We start from the raw sequence: 16902 nt of genomic DNA, 5'->3' as shown, positions 1-16902 counted from the left end.
GGGTTAATAACAAGCTGCTCCCGTCCCCTAGGGTGACGGGGGGTAGGGGCGGGACCTCAGCCGCTGCAGCCACCTCTCGAGCCCTAGTGGCCGCGAGGTGGCCCTCCAGGATCTCCTTAGCCTGGAGGGATGCTAGCTGCTCCAAAACCGGGCCCTTCTCGCCACGGAAAACTATAGCCGAATCGGCTGCTACCTTGGCCAAGTGGCCAAGGGGAACCCAGCAAGCGCAGAAAAGGAGTTGTCGCAGATATCATCAGAATCAGAACATGGAGCCTGAGAGTCGGACAGACCTGTGTCAAGGTTGCGGATGGCAGCGCGGCGGGATGCCTTCTCCACCACAGTCGGAGAAGCCCCAGCCAGACGTGGCGCCGCCCCGAGACGAGCACTCTTCCGGCCAGACGAAGCTGGGGTAGAGTCCGAGTGGTGGCGGCCCCGGGGCGCGGATGGCCGAGGTAACGCAGGAGAGGAGGCCGTAGCAGGCTCGGCCATCGGAGGCGCCGACACCGGTGGGACCTCCCGATCCGCCATCGGGGACACGAGCTGAGGGGAAGACGGTGGCCGGACCTCCATGCTACCCCGGCTGTCCCCACTCCCTTCTTCCTCCGAAAGGGAGAGAGGGGGGAGGAAGGAGGGGGGAAGGGTGGAGCCCGGGTGGAGAGTGGCAGCCTCGTCGAGCATGGCTGCAATAGCCTCGAGGTCCTCAGGGTCATCCTCCAGATGGTCGTCGAGGGACCCGAGGCCAGAGCAGTGGGCGGACGAGGGGCGGGAGGAGCCAGCAGGCGGAGGAGCATCCTCAGGATCAGTCGAGTCGTCGTCGGAGGCCTCGGAGCGGGGGGAGTGGCTGCGGGGATGGTGGGCTGAATCGTGCAGGGCCGCACCACCACCCGAACCCGCCGCCGGGTCAGAGCCCCCGTCGGCACCCGGGCTGAGGGGATCAGTGGGAGTCCCACCCTCAACCGAGATGTGAAGGTCGTACCCGACGTCGTTGAAGAACATCCTGATCGTCGAGTTGAGCTTGGCAGGGTCTGGAGCCTTGAGCTGAACACGCACAGCGGGACCCTTGGGCAGAGAAGTGGCATCGACCGCCACAAACTTGCCCAGTAGCCGGGACATACCACGAAGAACCCCCTCCTCCCGAGCCGCCGGAGGGAGGCCACGAATCTGTACCCACACCGTGGACAGAGTGGCCACCGCAAGTGGATCCACAGATGGGACGGAGATGCGGACAGAGAGCTGGTTGAGAGCAAGAGTGAGTCTGGCGCTGTGGGTGTCGTAGCGAAGGCTGACAGGGTCGAGGAAGATCACAGAGAACTCCCGGTCGGAGATCGGGGTGACCTCCCAATCCCAGTCCGGGTTGAACAGGTGGTGAAGCTCGTCGGAGATGATGGCCGGGGACGCCGTCTTGCCGTCCAAGACCGAGATGAGAGCAGACATGGGCGGAGCGGCCCGGGTCTCGGGGAGTTCCATCTGGAAGAAGCCCAGGTCGTCAAGGGCGTAGCCGAACAACCCAAGCACCCCAGTGGGCTGGTGGTCGGGGCAGAGTGCGGCGGGGTGGTCCGTCCTCTTGCAACGGAAGCATGCCAGAGGCTGAGTGCAATCCCCCTGGCAGTGTCTGACCACCCCACAGTTGAAGCACGTAGCCGCCGATGCGACTGGCGGCGGGACGGCCGGAACCGGTGGGTGGGTGACTGAGGAGGCCGGGCCACCCGCCTGGGAAAGAGCTCCACGCTTCTTCTTCTTCTTGGCAAAAGATCCACGCCCATTGCGGTTATTGCCATTGTTGGGACCGGTCGGCGAAAACTGAGCTTGACGGCGGGGCGGGTCATAGCGCCGGGGAGGGGAGGCCTCATAGCGACCAGAGCGGGGCGGAGAGCGAGACCGGCGGGACGGGGAACGGTCCCGATCCCGGCCACGACCACTCCACGCCGAGGGAGAGCGGTCCCGAGGCCGCGTCGCGCGCCAGTCGGCCCCTTCGGACGGAGCCCCCTCCTTGCCCCGGACCAGGGACTCCCGTAGTTCAGCTTCCCGACGAGAGCCCTCCGGCGAGGGGCGCGCGGCGACGTCGCGGCCCGGCGCGCGTCGCTTGGGGCGTGGCTCCCCATCACCGGCGTCGCGGGCCATCGGGGACAGACCGAAGGAGGGGTCGCGAGGTGCGGGGGCGGGGGTGAGCTCCGCGGAGCCGGGAGGGAGGGCGACGGAAGGTGGCGGCAGGGAGGGAGCAAGATGGGGTTGGATCGAAGATCCAGAGCCCCGAGCCAACCCTAAAACTGGCAGGCGGATTGGGCCGGAGGAGGGGATGGACCCGCTCGGCCCAGAATAGGCCGGCCCAATCAGGGAGAGCCTGGGAGGGGGAGGAAGCTGCCTGGGTATGACCGGCCCACTGAGCCCGCGAGGGCCCAGCCCACGACACGCGAGATCGGGAGGGGCAGCGAGGGTTTCCACCCGAGGTCGCATCGCCGCCGCCGTCTACGGAGGGCACGGCGCGGTCCCAACCGGCCGGAAAGCTCGGAACTTTGGGCCCCTAATCATCACGCCAGCCGGCGCCGAAGCAGAGGGGGTCACATCCATCAGCAGTGGCCGACGGTCCCCGGAGGAACGCCGCCAAGAGGCCGCCGCCGCCCCCAAATCAGCCCGTCCGGCCACCCCCCAGTTCAGGGACCGGGCCCCACGTCTCCGGCGACCAGCACCATTGCCAGCGCCATGGGAGGTTGGGGAAGGTGGTGCAGTCGGGCGGGACGCGCCACGCTGCAAGGGATGGGGAAGGGGTAAGGGGAGGAGGCCATCGGGGGCGCAGAGGTGGGGGGGGCCAGGCAAGGACGACGAGGCGCCGGACGGGGGGGCAACGGGGAGAGAGGCGGCGACGGCCTCGGCGAACCGGTCACCAAACCGCCGAGGAGGGCGGAGAGCGCCGGTCGCCGCCGCCACGGCATCCTCCAAGTCTTCCTCCGCCGCGACATCAGCCCACCGCAGGCCGTTCGAGGCAGGGGACGGGGATGGGGGGCAGAGGCGGCGACGTCGGAGGGGCGGGGAGGAGGGCGGGGGCGGCGCGAAGGAGGCCGGCGGCGAGGGTGGCGGCAGGGCCGGCGCGGTCGCCAGAGGGGGCACGCGCGAGGTTGCCCATCTTCCTCCCACTCACTTGCAGCCTCGCATTGACCTGGCTCTTTACCTAGGTCCTAAGGGCATGTACAATGGAGGCAGTACCATGGTACTGCCCCATCTGCCAACAAGATAAAGAAAATCTGAAGCTACATGCATTAGAAAAGTTACCCAACGCATGGGGTGGTCTCATATATTTTACTAGGTCCCACCATGACTCTCCCTTCATGAACTTTATTTGCATGCAGTTTGATTTTTCCTCACAGCACTCTCTCCCTTTCCTTTCTCTTGTGGAGGACCGCACTTTTTGGCTGAAGAATATAGCTCCTCTGCAAGCTACACCAAGTCTCTGCGAGCTATAGTCTTTTCTACCAATTTCCTCCACGGCAGCATGCATCCGACGTGAAATCATGGGGCATCTGTCCAAGCTGGACCATTGGCCATGCCCTAACGCAACTGCTGGAAGAGGTAGGTGGAAGGCAACACCACCACCTCCTCTCAGCTGCGAAATCCTCTATGCAGACCATACAAGTCGAGTAGGCACTGTCCACCTCAGTTGCCAGCCCTCTTGGCGGGTACAGTGCCATGGGAAGCTTTAGGTGGATTGCCACGATCCATGTGCGCAAAAATACAAAGAGCCTTCGAGGAGGATGCGCACTTCCACTATCAAGATTGAACCAGCACAGATAGTCGCGGCACATACGAGCAAAGTAGTCAGTACGAACATACGCGCACGGGTCATGGAAACTATTACCCTTGCGCCGACGCAGCACATCCCAAATTCGCATACTATATACTCTCTCTATTTCAAATATTTTGAAGTTTTAAATTTGTCCCAACTTTGTAGAAAAACTACTAACATCTACAACATCAAAGACCCAATCTTTCGTTCATCTGTGGAAGAATTTACATGGAGGAGTGCTGATCTTTCATTCATCTCTGAAGCAGTTACAAATCGCTGCAGATGATTATACGAGCTAAAGCCTGAAACAAGGGACAGTGTTCTCCTGTATGATGAGAATTGCTGCAGCTGAACCTAGTGCTAGGATGAGCTACACACCCCTGTGTGATTGCTTCTCTCCAAACACGGCTTTGGAAACCTGCCGGACAAAGAAAAGCCAGAATCTTAATTATTATTACAGCTAATGTGTCAAGGAGATCACGGATGGTGATAGGAGTACTACATTTTTTATGGTCTGTCAGAAGTGACAACCTCCTTCTGTGCGTGCTATTGATCCTACTAGTAAAGGATTGGTTCAGTAGATAACCGAGCCACCAACAGCAAGCATAGCTACACGGGAAATGGGCGTCGTGGCGGTGAGGAAGTCCTCGACGGTGGTCGTGAGGCCGCCACCGGAGCCGGCGACGGCCACCGTCAACATCAACCTCTCGCCCTTGGACAAGAACGTCATGTCCGTGCCAGCGGCTGTGTTCATGGTGTTCGACAGTCGGATCCCCAAACCTGCCGCGACCATAGAGAAGGCTCTGTCCCAAGCTCTAGCCCACTACCCCGCAGTCTCCGGCCGCCTCGCCGCCGGAGCCGAGCAGGGCGAGTTCCACATCAGGTGCACCGGCGAGGGCGTCCCGTTCGTGGCCGCGGCCGCGGACTGCGCTCTCAAGGACGCCGAGTTCTTCGGCCGGTCGGCGGCCGGCGCGCTGCTGGAGGAGCTGGCCATCTACTACCCGGCCGAGCACTGCGGTTTCGGTGACCCTCTGCTCATGATGCAGGTCACCGAGTTCTCCTGCGGCGGGTTCGTCGTCGGGGTAACGTGGAACCACGTCCTCGCCGACGCGGCCGGGATCGGCCAGTTCCTGCAGGCCGTCGGCGAGCTCGCGCGCGGGCTGCCGTCGCCGTCCGTGGCCCCGGTGAGGCGGGACGACGCGCTGACGGCGGTGCCTCCGCCCACCGACGGCTTCGTGGAGCTTATGATGACGCTCCAGCCGGCCGACATGGCCGCGCTCGACGTCACCGTGCCATGGGGCCTGATCGACCGCATCAAGGACGGCTGCAACGCCAGGGGGTCATCAAGGTCAAGGCCGCCGTGTACGACGTTCGAGGCGGTGGCCGCGCTGCTGTGGCAGTGCCGCACCCGCGCGGTGGGGCTGTCGTCCAGCCCGGAGGAGCCCGTGGCGCTCTACTTCGCGGTGAACGCGCGGAGGCACGTCGGGGCCAGGCGCGGGTACTACGGCAACTGCGTGACCGGGCGGGTGGTCGTGGCGACGGCCGGCGCGGTGGCCGGCGGCGACCTCGCGGACCTGGTGGGGATGATCCAGCGCGCCAAGAGCCAGATACCGGAGCAGTTCGACGGCGGCGGCAAGAAGGGTGTAACTGCGGACCGCCGCGGCGTGGCTGGCCTGGCCGTGGACGGGTACAACGTGCTCATCGTCACGAGCTGGCGGAACCTCGGGCTGGACATGGCCGACTTCGGCGGAGGGCCGCCGGCGCGGGTGACCACCTACGGCCGGGGCAGGGTGAGGGCGCCCAACTGCGTGCCGTGCCCGGGGAACGACGCTGTCGGGTCCAGCGTCATGGCCGCCTGCGTCAGGGAGGAGCACGCCGCCGCCTTCCTCGGAGAACTGGCCTCGAGGTGTAGGTGATGCTGAGTTCATCGGCTCTTTTCATTTTAATCGCATGTTCAGTTTGATTTGATTTGAATAATAAGAGGGTCATTTGGGACAGTGGAGTCATATAGATAGGCACGGTGCCCTACCAGATCAGATTCCGTTTTGTTTTAATCTTTGGATTTTGCATGCTGCATGCGCACATGATCAAGTTTTCAATGGAGCTAGCTAAGCATATCCCGATGTGATCTCATCCACTACTATGGTTTATTCTTTTGGAGTATGATCATTCTCGATCCCATAAACCCTAAACCCTAAGCATTTCATTCTTGTGCTTGATATGCTATGTTTACCGTTAAGGTGAAACGCTAACGGATCAGTCGGTAGACTGCGTGCTTGCCATGGATGTATGGGTGGTCAAGCTTGTGTCATGACATTTCTCATGAAGACCGAAGAACAGAGGAAGAAGCAGAGACAGGAAAAGGGACGTCCGCGGGCTTGGCACGGGCTCATTGGGCCGCCAGTGCGCAAGGTAAGCCCACGGACAGGCAGCCATGACGACCATGATGGCTAATACTAGTGCTTAGCTTACAGAACGAGACTAGTGTGCAACCATGATGGAGCACAGCCTGAAGATGATGATATGTCTTGCAACTCTTACTCTGTGCCTGGTTGCCACTGTTTCAAAGGCAGCAATCGGTTCCAGCACATGAATGCAGCACAACAGATTGCACCACAATAATTCCAGACTTGTAACAACACGTTCCAAGATCCGCAAAGTTCTCGCCCAAAAAAAAAAACAAGGTTCTCACAGATGCTGCAGTAACAACAGTACACCACACATCTACATTTACCACGGGCAAATGGGTCTGAGGCGAAAGATACTGCCCCACACCCCACTCAGGAGAATCACGAAATGCATGGGAAAGAAACAATTGAACTTCTAACATATAATTACAAGATGGCTTCCACATACTACACCCCAATTAAACGATTCATCTCAATGTTAACGACATAAGGCAATCTTCTACCGGGTATTAAGACGGGCCCAGTCTCACAAACCGCGGCCCATACTCCATCCTCATGATAAAATGTTCGGCATTGATCTATCTTGCAAACCCAGCCAACAGATCCACCAGTTCAGCACACTTGGATATAACCGCCGCCGAGCACTACTTGTATATATGCAGTAACGGAGGCTTGCTTATTCACCTGAGATTTACTCCTAGCTTGCCTGCTTATTCACCTGTGAGTACCTCCAGTTTGCATACTGGGCAAAATGTGCCCCACTTTGTCAGCCAGGGATCAATGCACTCCACATGAAATTCTGTAGGAAAATTGTTGACCACAAGATAGTTAGGGAATTATCAAAAGTAAGAAGTTTCAAGCATAATCGCTGACAGTGGAAATCATTGCCTGGCTCTAACATGAAAGGAAAGTATTCCTATGTAAGAATGAGCGACAAATTTTGAAATGTAAATATGTTGCCTATGTAAAACATTGGATATCGCCATGAGCACTTCAAATCGTGCAACACAAATATGACAAATATGGGATACTAAACTAGATTTTGTCATGCGACATGGCTAAACAAATATGCCAAACATGGTCTTCAAAAATTCCCTTTCGTCAATTGTGGCTTTTATGCATTACTCCATCTGTCTGGATATGTATTATATACGGCGGATTTTGATTGTTTAAGACAGGGCTTTAACCAGCAATTAGTCCATTAGTGCAGTCTATGTGACATGTATTCAGAACTACTTACTTACGATTGTGATTCTGTCTCAAATAAACCACATATTAATGAAGTAAATTGTTGGTCCATGTCTAGTCTTAACCAATCAAAATATGCATCAAGCCAGAGGGAGGCATATATTGATTCATTTCTTGAAAACTGCACTCCTTTTTTGGCTAAATGTGAGAAAACTGCGCTTTTAAGATCAAGCTGTGACACTTGATTCACAAAATTACTCCTTTTGAATCTGGGGTGGAACTTAGATCTGCCCCCTCCTAGCAGTGACACCAAAAGAATGCCACACAAGCAGCCTAGACTAGCTCAATGTAACAACCCGTTCTCTTTTTCAATCACTACCATGTAGGGCCCATAGGTGAGTTCCCTCCAAGATTAGAAAAAGGTATGGTGTATTCAAACAAGAGTCCAAGGAAAGTGCAGTTTGTGAAACTTGATCCTAAATCTGTGTTATCTTGACATTCAGCAAAAAATATTGTGTAGTAAATTTATTCGTAAATCATTAAACTAGCTTCATAGACACTCCTACTGGCATATATTTGTATTCCCAACAAAAGAAGCAGCGGCTATATAAACAAATAGTCAAGTACTGAGATATCACATGCTCTTACCATGTTTGCATGGGAGAAGTCTAAGCATGTCACCATTATCATAGTCTTCTAAACAAATGGCACAGGCTTCTTCACAATTGTTGCCACTTGAGCAGGGAGCTTTATATACCACAGAAGGAAGCTTTTCCACCACATGTTTTTTGATGTAAGGTGGGCGATTATCAACTCCATGGCGTAAAAGTCGGCAGTTCCGGGCAAAAAGAAATGAAGCTACAACTGATATGATGACAACAAGTGATACGAAGGACATCACCAACACTGTCCCTGCAGTCTCATCCATCGACGAGTTTATGCAGCACTCACCATCTTCACCTCTAGCAAACTTCTTTAAAGTTTCCCCAGCCATTTTAGATACGAATACCGCAGGTATGTGTATGCCCTCAGGATCACCAACCACTAAATTAAGACAAAGGAGGAACTAAATATCCTGCAAAGTATCTCCAACAAGAACTAAATAAATGAAAACACAAAATGCCTTTCTGAACACCATTAGCACAAAGTCATTTAGTCGTGTCCTAACTTTGATAGCCGGACTTAACCTAACATTGAATTAATCACATTCTCATAAATATCAGCAACCTGTCTGTTTACCTTCAAAGCGCTACTTGATGGCTTGTAAATTATATGGCATGCTAGGGTTAGTTCAGCTATGTCTTTCTAGTGATAGCAAACTAGAATAAATTCCCTTTCTTAAGACTAGTTAAAGTTCATAAGAAGTAAAATTGCATCCAGACCTTTTGTTATGTTTTATCCGTGGAACATAAAGGAGAAGGTGAGCAGTGGTGATATATCTATTGCACAGCACAACATCTAACATGATAGCGATCTTCTGAGTCTGTTTGGGATCACAAACACTTTTACGGTTTTCTCTGTATTTAACATATCGTACACTTGTGTTAGCTATGTCTTTGGATTTGTAGCAGGTCAGAAGAAGTACCACTGACTTACAGTCAACATCACAGAACTACCAAGCGAAGTACAAATAGTGTCCGAATAGCCATATGACATTAGATTTCTAGTAGAACACTGACAGGGAGAACTGTAAGTCAGTGTGCACCTTCGACCCCCAGCACAAACAGCTTTAATTGGTACATTTTCTTAACCAATTATGTGATATTTGGTTCAATTTCAAACCTATGTATACCCAAACATAAACCAACTACCGCCGAGACCATAAATTGGCAGGCAGTGGAAGCCAAATCCATGCACCAAGTAGGCATCTAGTTTCAAGCTAGCTTCAGATCAAGAGAACCAGCTACCGAGTGTCCAAGTGAACTGACACTGCTGAAACAGCAGAGCAGCATAGCAGGGGAGAGGGAGAGAGGGGCAGCGGCAGGAACTCACTGGAGTAGAGGCTGGCCTTGTCCTCGTCGTCGTGGACGAGCGCGGCGTCGAAGCCGGCCCGCTGCGCCGCCCGCACCTTGCCCTCGAAGCTGCAGTTCCCGCGCGCGATCAGCACGAACGCCATCCCGCCGCTCCCGCCGGGGGCGGCCCTGACGGGCGCGCACGCGTCGGCGGGGTCCGCGGCGCGCAGCGACCCGCATATCCCGTCGCCGGTCACCCGGGGCCCTGCGCCGACGGACGGAGCTCAGAAAAGAGGGGTTTTTTGGGGGGGGCGGCAGGGGACAGGGGGGGGCCGATTGCTCACCGAAGCGCGCGGGGGCGTCGACGAAGGAGGCGGCGCCGAGGCGGACGAGGGCCGCGCAGGGGCGGGCGGCGGCGCAGGCGCAGGCGAGGGCGACGGCGGCGAGGAGGAGCAGGGGGGGACGGCGGCGGGGGCTCATCGCCAGGAGGCCGGCCTCAGCAGCAGGGCAGTTTCATTTCTCTCTGCTTTCTTTTCGTGCGCTTTTCTCCCTCTTTCTTTCCCCATCGGTTCGGCACTAGCTGCTGCTGCTGTAGCATTTTTGTCTTTTGGTATGGGGATGGATGGGGAGGGGAGATGATCTACAAGTTGCTCGACCTTTCTTTTTCAAGAGTGAGAGAGCAATCCCATACATAAAAACAACAGATTTATAGTATGTAACAATCATACAACGGCGTTGACAATTACGTCTCACCCATCTTGATAATACTCCCTCCGTCCCAAAATTCTTGTTTACATTTGTCTAGATACGGATGTAGGCACTCGTATATCAAAATAGAAATAGCTTGGAGCATCTACAATGGGATCCAATTCGCTCTAAAGGCGCACGCCGATAATCCGGATAAAAAATAGTCATCCAACAAACCCAGCCCAAATGTCCATGCTATCCAAGCACCCCTAGTATCCAGCTAATATGTGGGACGGATGCGGAAACTTGAATGGTTAGATTCCTTGCGGTAACCCAACACTCCAGAGTTTAAGTCCTAGACTTGGCACCGGTGGTCGCATTTTTCTGAATTTATTTCAGGCCTTGTGCGTTCAATGGAAGGAGATGTTTCCATCTGGCCGTGAAGGAATTAGTGTCGACTTCGTCCATCTCAATATGTTGTGTTGGCTCAGTATCTCAGGGGTGCTCATAGGGGCAGAGTACGCGTGCTTGCATTCATAAGGTTTTATGTATGTGCGTGTATGTGAGCGTCTATGTTTGTGCTTTAGTCAACAAAATACATGGGGCGGATTTGGTGCCGCCGGTGTCCTCTGCATGGAAAAGGCCCACCCGACCCCACAAATTTTCTCTGTATCCCCACCCGAACCAAACTTTAACCCTTAGCAACCATTAATGAGCAGTATATGAGAGTAAATATACTGAATTGATAAAAATGCAGATGAGATTATATGTGTAACTCGTAAATGATCATATGGGCATGTACAATGGTTGATAAGACGGCGTTACCTTAAGCCTTACATTTAATTTAGAGATGACAATAAAAGAATGTCTACAGTGGGTTATCTCTTAGTCTTGTCTTTAATAATTAGCAATTCCTAAAAACATGGTGAGACATATTGTGCTAAAAGATCATCTATTAAATAAGAGAAGACAAGTCTTTTCTTATGATTTCTCTCTCATTCACCTCAGCATTTATCCTATGTGACACTCCTAAGATAGCACCATTGTACATGCCCTAAGTGAATTCTTGTCTTCAAATACAGTAATATGCCTAAAACTCTAAGCTCCCTAAAAATACAGCTCCCTGGTGAATCGGGGCATTGGGGGCGTGTGGGACCATTCCGTCAGCCTGTATTGACCCATTCTGAACCGCCTTAACTAGGTGCGCTGGATCGCTAAGCACGCGTTCCCTTTTCACCTCAGCATGGGCAGCGTGGGGAGAGGGGAAATTGGTGGCGGTGATTACTTCGGATTTCACTGTGTTTCGGAGCGGGGCAGGTGGGTGGCGCTTTGTTGCCGCCGGCGGCGGCGTGGTGGCGTTGATTGTTGGAGGAGGCCGGCTGTAGGCTGCTGCTGCTCTGCGTTGCATGTCTCCTCCTCGGTTGTCCGCAATGTCTTCCTCTGGCATGGGCGGTTGCTTCAGGGAGGGGTTCGGTGTGCCTCTAGTCTGCTGATTTATATCATTTTCGTCTGATTTGCAGCGTGGTTCATTCATTCTTCTTCTAATTTACAGATTTTCAATTTGTTGTTGGATGTTGGTTTCGTGCTGCCGCGGACTGGGAGTTGTTATGTGGATCTTCGTGTTGGGGTTTGGATGGCTGGCTAGATGCGTGTCTGTTGCTTACTAGGTTTTGCGGAAATTTGTTGTGTGTGATTGGGCGGATTCGTCCTTTTTGGAGCCATGTCTTGGATGTTGGTATAGGTGCGTGAGTGATCGAATTGGAGTTTGGGGTTGTTGCCTGTGTTCGCATTGGGGCATTAAACAGCAAAGGTATTGACATTTGTTTGTTTCCAATTTAAATCTAATGTGTAATTATGGCCAGATAGGTAATTGTTTTAGTTAACAAATGTTGATTTTGTTGAGGTGATGTTCATGCCGAAAAAAATATGGACGTGGCCATTAGGTGGTGTTCACCTGAGAGAGAGCGCTGCTATAATGCTCTGTTATTATTATAAAGTATTTGTAGAATACGCACAAACATGCCCATGATATATTAAGAGGTAATATCATCGAAAGTCATACAACTTGTCTCGGATGTTCAGTTTAGTGCTAGAACTTTAAAAATACGAATTTATGGTCATATAACTTGACATCCGGTGCAAATACAATGCTTTCTATTGTATCACGCGTACAAGGTCTATGTGCATGCATGCAGTGGATGGACTTTTAATTACATGGGACCCACCGAACAGTACATGAAAAAAACTTATACATATATCATGGGGCAGGGAATACGAGGTTCAAACCAGGCATCTTATATCTTAGAAGGCCAGATCGCACGGTGAATCATCTCGCCAAGGGACAACTGATGCTTTTGATGGGTACCAACGTCTACTAATCTTCCCTGCGAACATGTGGACCAATCAGCTCTTTTTTTCTCTGAGGATGTGGACCAATCAGCTGAAATAGGATATGTTTGCAGCCCAGTTTGCACCTTTAGTGTTTTTTTTATTTTTGTAAATAATATGTAAATTATGATCTCAGTACTAAAATAGCGTTTGAATATTCGTGTGCTATAAGTATTGTAAATAAAAATGAAATAACTTAATTTCAAAAATACTCCTGAGTTATTATAAAAATATAAATGTATTTAAAATAATATGTATCAATTTAAAAAATGTTTGTGGCAATCTAGAAAAACAATATGTGTCAACTAAACCACTATGTACCAATATATATTTAAAAGGGCAACATTGAAAATATGTTTGTATAATTTAAAATAATAGACATATTTGTAAACAATTAAGTTTTAAATAATTATTTTAATTATATAAACATCTCAATAACTACACACAGATTTGCATAGTTCAATGTTCATGTAATTAAAATATTCACAATTTACAACTTGAATACAATTACTTCTGTGTTAAATTTCAATGTTTGTATTAATAATTTAACATTTTTAATTTAAATTTTTAAAAATATCTGTAATATTTTAAATTATACAAACATTTTTTTAATTGTATGTATTGTTTACATATATGAATATATTTATTATAATACATAAATAATTTTAAACGTAAGTCGTTTAATTTTTATTTACAATACTTACAACACACAAATATTTGACGTTATTTTTATTAATGAGATCATAATTTACGTACTATCCACAAATTTCCGTAAAAAAACAAAAGCGCAAACTGGGCTGCACTGACCATAGCCCAGTTCAGCTGATTGGCCCACATATTCCCCGAGAGATAACAAATTATTGTTACCTAACTGAAACATCACTTGATTCTCAAACAAAAAGAAAAAAAAACTGAAACAGCACTTGTTCTAGGCGTGATGGTTCAGCCGCCGTGCGAGCGTACGCGAGGAAGCAGATTCAATCCCCGCACCGAACGGTATATACCTATTTTTTTTCTTGTACTGTTCACTGACAGATGGGTCTCACCTGGTCTTTTATGTCAAAAATATCCCATGCCACGCTGGCCCAGAGTGCACGCTGGATATAAAGTACAAAGCACCGTATTTACACCGGACATCAAGTTAGATGACCACAAATTCATATTTTTAAAGTTCTAGTACCAAACTGAACATCCAACGTAAGTTCTATAACTCACGGTGATATTACCTCATATATTGAAAAGAGAATTGGTAAAGAAGCCAAGAATCCACCAAGTTATACCTCATAAAAGTATTGGGTAATCTGTGAGTGCTATACCTCAAATTTCTCAAGGTTTAGGATTACTAATGTGGGAAGAAGTTTGGTTTTTTTCAATGTCTTTGGTTGTGATTAAAGAAGATGACATCAATGCACTGTGGTGCTCTCGCATATATGTGTTTCGTACGTCTCCAGATTATCGAAGATATGAATTCAATGATATAATTTTTGCTCCCGCCACAGTCGGTCTCGTTGGTTAAATTTACGGTCAAACTTGAATCTCAAGAAGCGTGGACGCACTACATTGTGGAATGGAGGGAATACTGTTTCCCCCCTATTATCGTCTTTCTCTTTTGGTCCTCCTGCTGCATGTGTTGAAAACATAGTGCCTGATCACAGTGGAAGACCTAGACTGTTATTTCTCATGGAGGGATGTCATTGTAGTTCTACAATTACTCAACTTCTCATAATTTTCACATCAGCTCTCACTAACTATATACCTTGTTTCAAGTGACATGAGTGTTTATACATAGCTAAAATTCACTTGATTTTGCATGATGCCAGCATTGGCTCTTGCTAATTCAATACACATTATATCAAATGACAGGGGTAATGTGCACGTATTTAATTTGGTAGACACTTCTGCCCCTCCCCTCAGGCGCTGCAGGGTGGACTGGATCTTGGTCATATCAGCGGATAGAGCATCACAACTTCTCTGATTAGAATCTCATCCATGCTAAATGCTGTGCTATGCATAAATTAGCCATCAGAATTCCATGTAAGGGACCACTGTCACTCACTGACAATGGCAGAGCCAGGTTCTCCCAATGGGTGTACAGAGTTCAATAATTTACATATTTCCTAGCTACTTTCCATTGTATACATATTTTTTCTACTTAATTTATGATCTTATCATAATTACCATGTTCACTGACAGCATGTATACCAAAATGCTTTCATAAAACTTCAATGCGTGCAAAGTTTTTTTTGAAAGATCCAGCAAATTGCTGGCTTGATTCAGATTTAGTAGGAAGCAACGGAAACATAACACGGTGAAGATCCGAAGATCAAATAAAAACAACAGCCCTAGTGGTTGCAGAACAACACTACACTCCACGGAGCGCCACCCACCCAGTACAAGGCAGCGTAGCTCCGACCCCGGTGACCACGAGCCCCTCTGACCGGATCCACCTCCAGAACGATGCCCCCAAGAGAGAAAGCGACGCCGAATAGCGCCGCCATCGTCCGATCTAAACTAGATCAAGGGTTTCCCCCGGAGCACATCGGGAAAGACAAGGTGGGAGCTGCTACATCAATGCCTTCAACAAGGGAGCGACGCTAGAAGGCGCCGCCATCAACGACTCCGGCCATGACTGGAGTACGACTTTCGTCGGCAGTTCCACCTGCATAGCCCGAGCCCAGGATCCGATCAGCCTACGCACGAAACCACCGCCTCTGCCTCCACGGCTAACCGCACCTTCCCGACAAGCCCGACGAGCTTCCAACCTTGCGTCCGCGTCCCCCACTGGACGAGGATGCAACCCTCGCAGCGGTGTCATTCTTCTCCCATCGGAAGGATGCAACCAAGCAGCACGCCATTCGTCTCCTCGAGGATGCAACGCCTGCGGACCATTCCTCTCCCGACGAAGGATGCAACAACCGCCGCGACGCCATTCCTCTCCCTCCAGCCACCACCATCTCTCCCTCCCACCCGCAACACCGTCAGGCTGTCCGAACCACCATAAGGAGGATGCAAAACCGAGCAAGGGTGCCATTCATCTCCCACAGCTTCTCCCGCGCAGCTAGTGGTCGGCCGCAACGCCGACGTTTGCGCTCATCCCGCGCCCATCACGCTGCAGATCCACGCAGAGCAACAAGCGCACTCGCCTCCCCGGATCTGACTGCAGCGCATGTTCGTGCGCAGCACCACTCCTCCCCTCCACACGCGTGCCGACAGCCGCGCCAGATCTGCGCCGTCCCGCGCAGCGCCACTCCTCCCTCCACCTCGCGCGCCGACGGCCGAGCCAGAGCCCACCCGGCGGCAAGCCCTCCGCAACTCCAGCCGGTGCTCGCCCGGCGCGGCGCGCCGCGCCTGCGTCCCGCGTGACCACCACGCGCACATCCCGCATCTGGATGCGCCGCCGCCAGCCACGCCTCGCCGCCCACACCGCTCAACAGCGCACATCAGATCTGCGCCCGTAGCACCTGAGCAGAGGAGTTCCACCGTCCCAGCCCGCCACCGGATCCGCGCCACACTCCAGATCCGCGCTCGCGCACCCACGCCAACGCGCGCCCGCGCCTCCGTGCGCCACCCCGCAGGCCAGCCGCGCCGCCCTGAGCGCACGCAGCAGCTCGGGCTCCCGCCGAGGCCAACCGGCCCGCGCCAGCCACCTCTAGACGAAAGGGGGACAGAGGCCCCGCCGCCGCCGAGCCGCGCGGGCTTTGCCCGACGACCGCTGCCGACGGCGGCGAGGGGAGGAGGAGGATGGTGGGTGGGCTGCTGGCGGCGGTGGCGGGGCTGCTCCCGAGCCGCCCGCGGGGACGACGCGAGAGCCTAAGAAATTTATGTCTTCCTAACATTTTCTTCGATTTCACGAATATTATTTGAATGTTACAATTCTTTTCCCTAAAAAATTAGGTGAACACATATCAGCATTGCACTAGCATTACTTTTGTTCAAAACGCCATAAACATGTGAACATTTTTACGAATGCGATGATTCTTTTTGTGTGTATGGCATGGACATTTTATATACAAAAATCACGCGAACATACGTTTTACATTTCAGCAACATTTGTTGAAAAACGTCATGACCATGTTCCGAAACGTGTGAGTAGTTCGAAGTGTCGCCAACATTTTTCCAAACGGTATGAACAATTTTCTGACATGTTGTACACTGCTTTAATTAGTAATCGTTTTGTATAAACTGTTGCCCACGCCACGGAGTAATCTCCACCGGACGCACGCATCTCATAGCACCTACCCCAGGTGGCCATAGAAGCTTCGGGACAAGGCCAAGGCGAACCTTCGGGAAGGAGTGGAAGGAGAGAGAGTAGGAGAAGCCCAAGAACATTCGGGAACCCCCGCGAACGCGTACCCAAACTCCACGAACGGAGCCATGCCCGCAATCCGTGGAAGGCACCAGAACGCATGCGAAGCCATCCCCATCGATCGATCCCCTCCCACAGCCGGGTATAAATATTCGTGTCCATCCTACACGATGAGGTGGCAATGCCATCAGCTTC

General features: G+C 51.8%; 2 protein-coding genes across 2 annotated transcripts; one reads left to right on the top strand and one right to left on the bottom strand.

Moving 5' to 3' along the window:
- Positions 1–4338: 4338 nt before the first annotated feature.
- LOC123051248 (acyl transferase 15-like) lies at positions 4339–6153 on the top strand. The gene has a single exon (XM_044474080.1). It carries the CDS (start codon positions 4399–4401, stop codon positions 5692–5694), a length of 1296 nt encoding a protein of 431 aa, XP_044330015.1. The 5' UTR covers positions 4339–4398; the 3' UTR covers positions 5695–6153.
- A 294-nt stretch (positions 6154–6447) lies between these two features.
- Positions 6448–9930, bottom strand: LOC123051249 (receptor homology region, transmembrane domain- and RING domain-containing protein 1). Its single transcript, XM_044474081.1, has 4 exons — positions 9671–9930; positions 9367–9591; positions 8023–8418; positions 6448–6985 (listed from the first exon to the last, which is right to left on the bottom strand). Exons 1-4 carry the CDS (start codon positions 9804–9806, stop codon positions 6897–6899), a joined length of 846 nt encoding a protein of 281 aa, XP_044330016.1. The 5' UTR covers positions 9807–9930; the 3' UTR covers positions 6448–6896.
- Between the last annotated feature and the right edge of the window lie 6972 nt (positions 9931–16902).

Source organism: Triticum aestivum, chromosome 2D, assembly GCF_018294505.1.
Source record: "Triticum aestivum cultivar Chinese Spring chromosome 2D, IWGSC CS RefSeq v2.1, whole genome shotgun sequence".
In the NCBI taxonomy this organism is placed as follows: domain Eukaryota; kingdom Viridiplantae; phylum Streptophyta; class Magnoliopsida; order Poales; family Poaceae; genus Triticum; species Triticum aestivum.
Note: the sequence above shows the minus strand (reverse complement) of the source record. Positions and strands in the feature narration are given on the sequence as shown.

Excerpts from the sequence above, each read along its gene's own strand:
- LOC123051248 (XM_044474080.1), top strand. The coding sequence starts at position 4,399 with ATGGGCGTCGTGGCGGTGAGGAAGTCCTCGACGGTGGTCGTGAGGCCG.
- LOC123051249 (XM_044474081.1), bottom strand. The coding sequence starts at position 9,806 with ATGAGCCCCCGCCGCCGTCCCCCCCTGCTCCTCCTCGCCGCCGTCGCC. Across the intron at positions 9,592-9,670 it reads CGACGCCCCCGCGCGCTTCG|GGCCCCGGGTGACCGGCGAC; the intron begins GTGAGCAATCGG and ends CCGTCGGCGCAG. Across the intron at positions 6,986-8,022 it reads ACTTCTCCCATGCAAACATG|AATTTCATGTGGAGTGCATT; the intron begins GTAAGAGCATGT and ends ATTTTCCTACAG.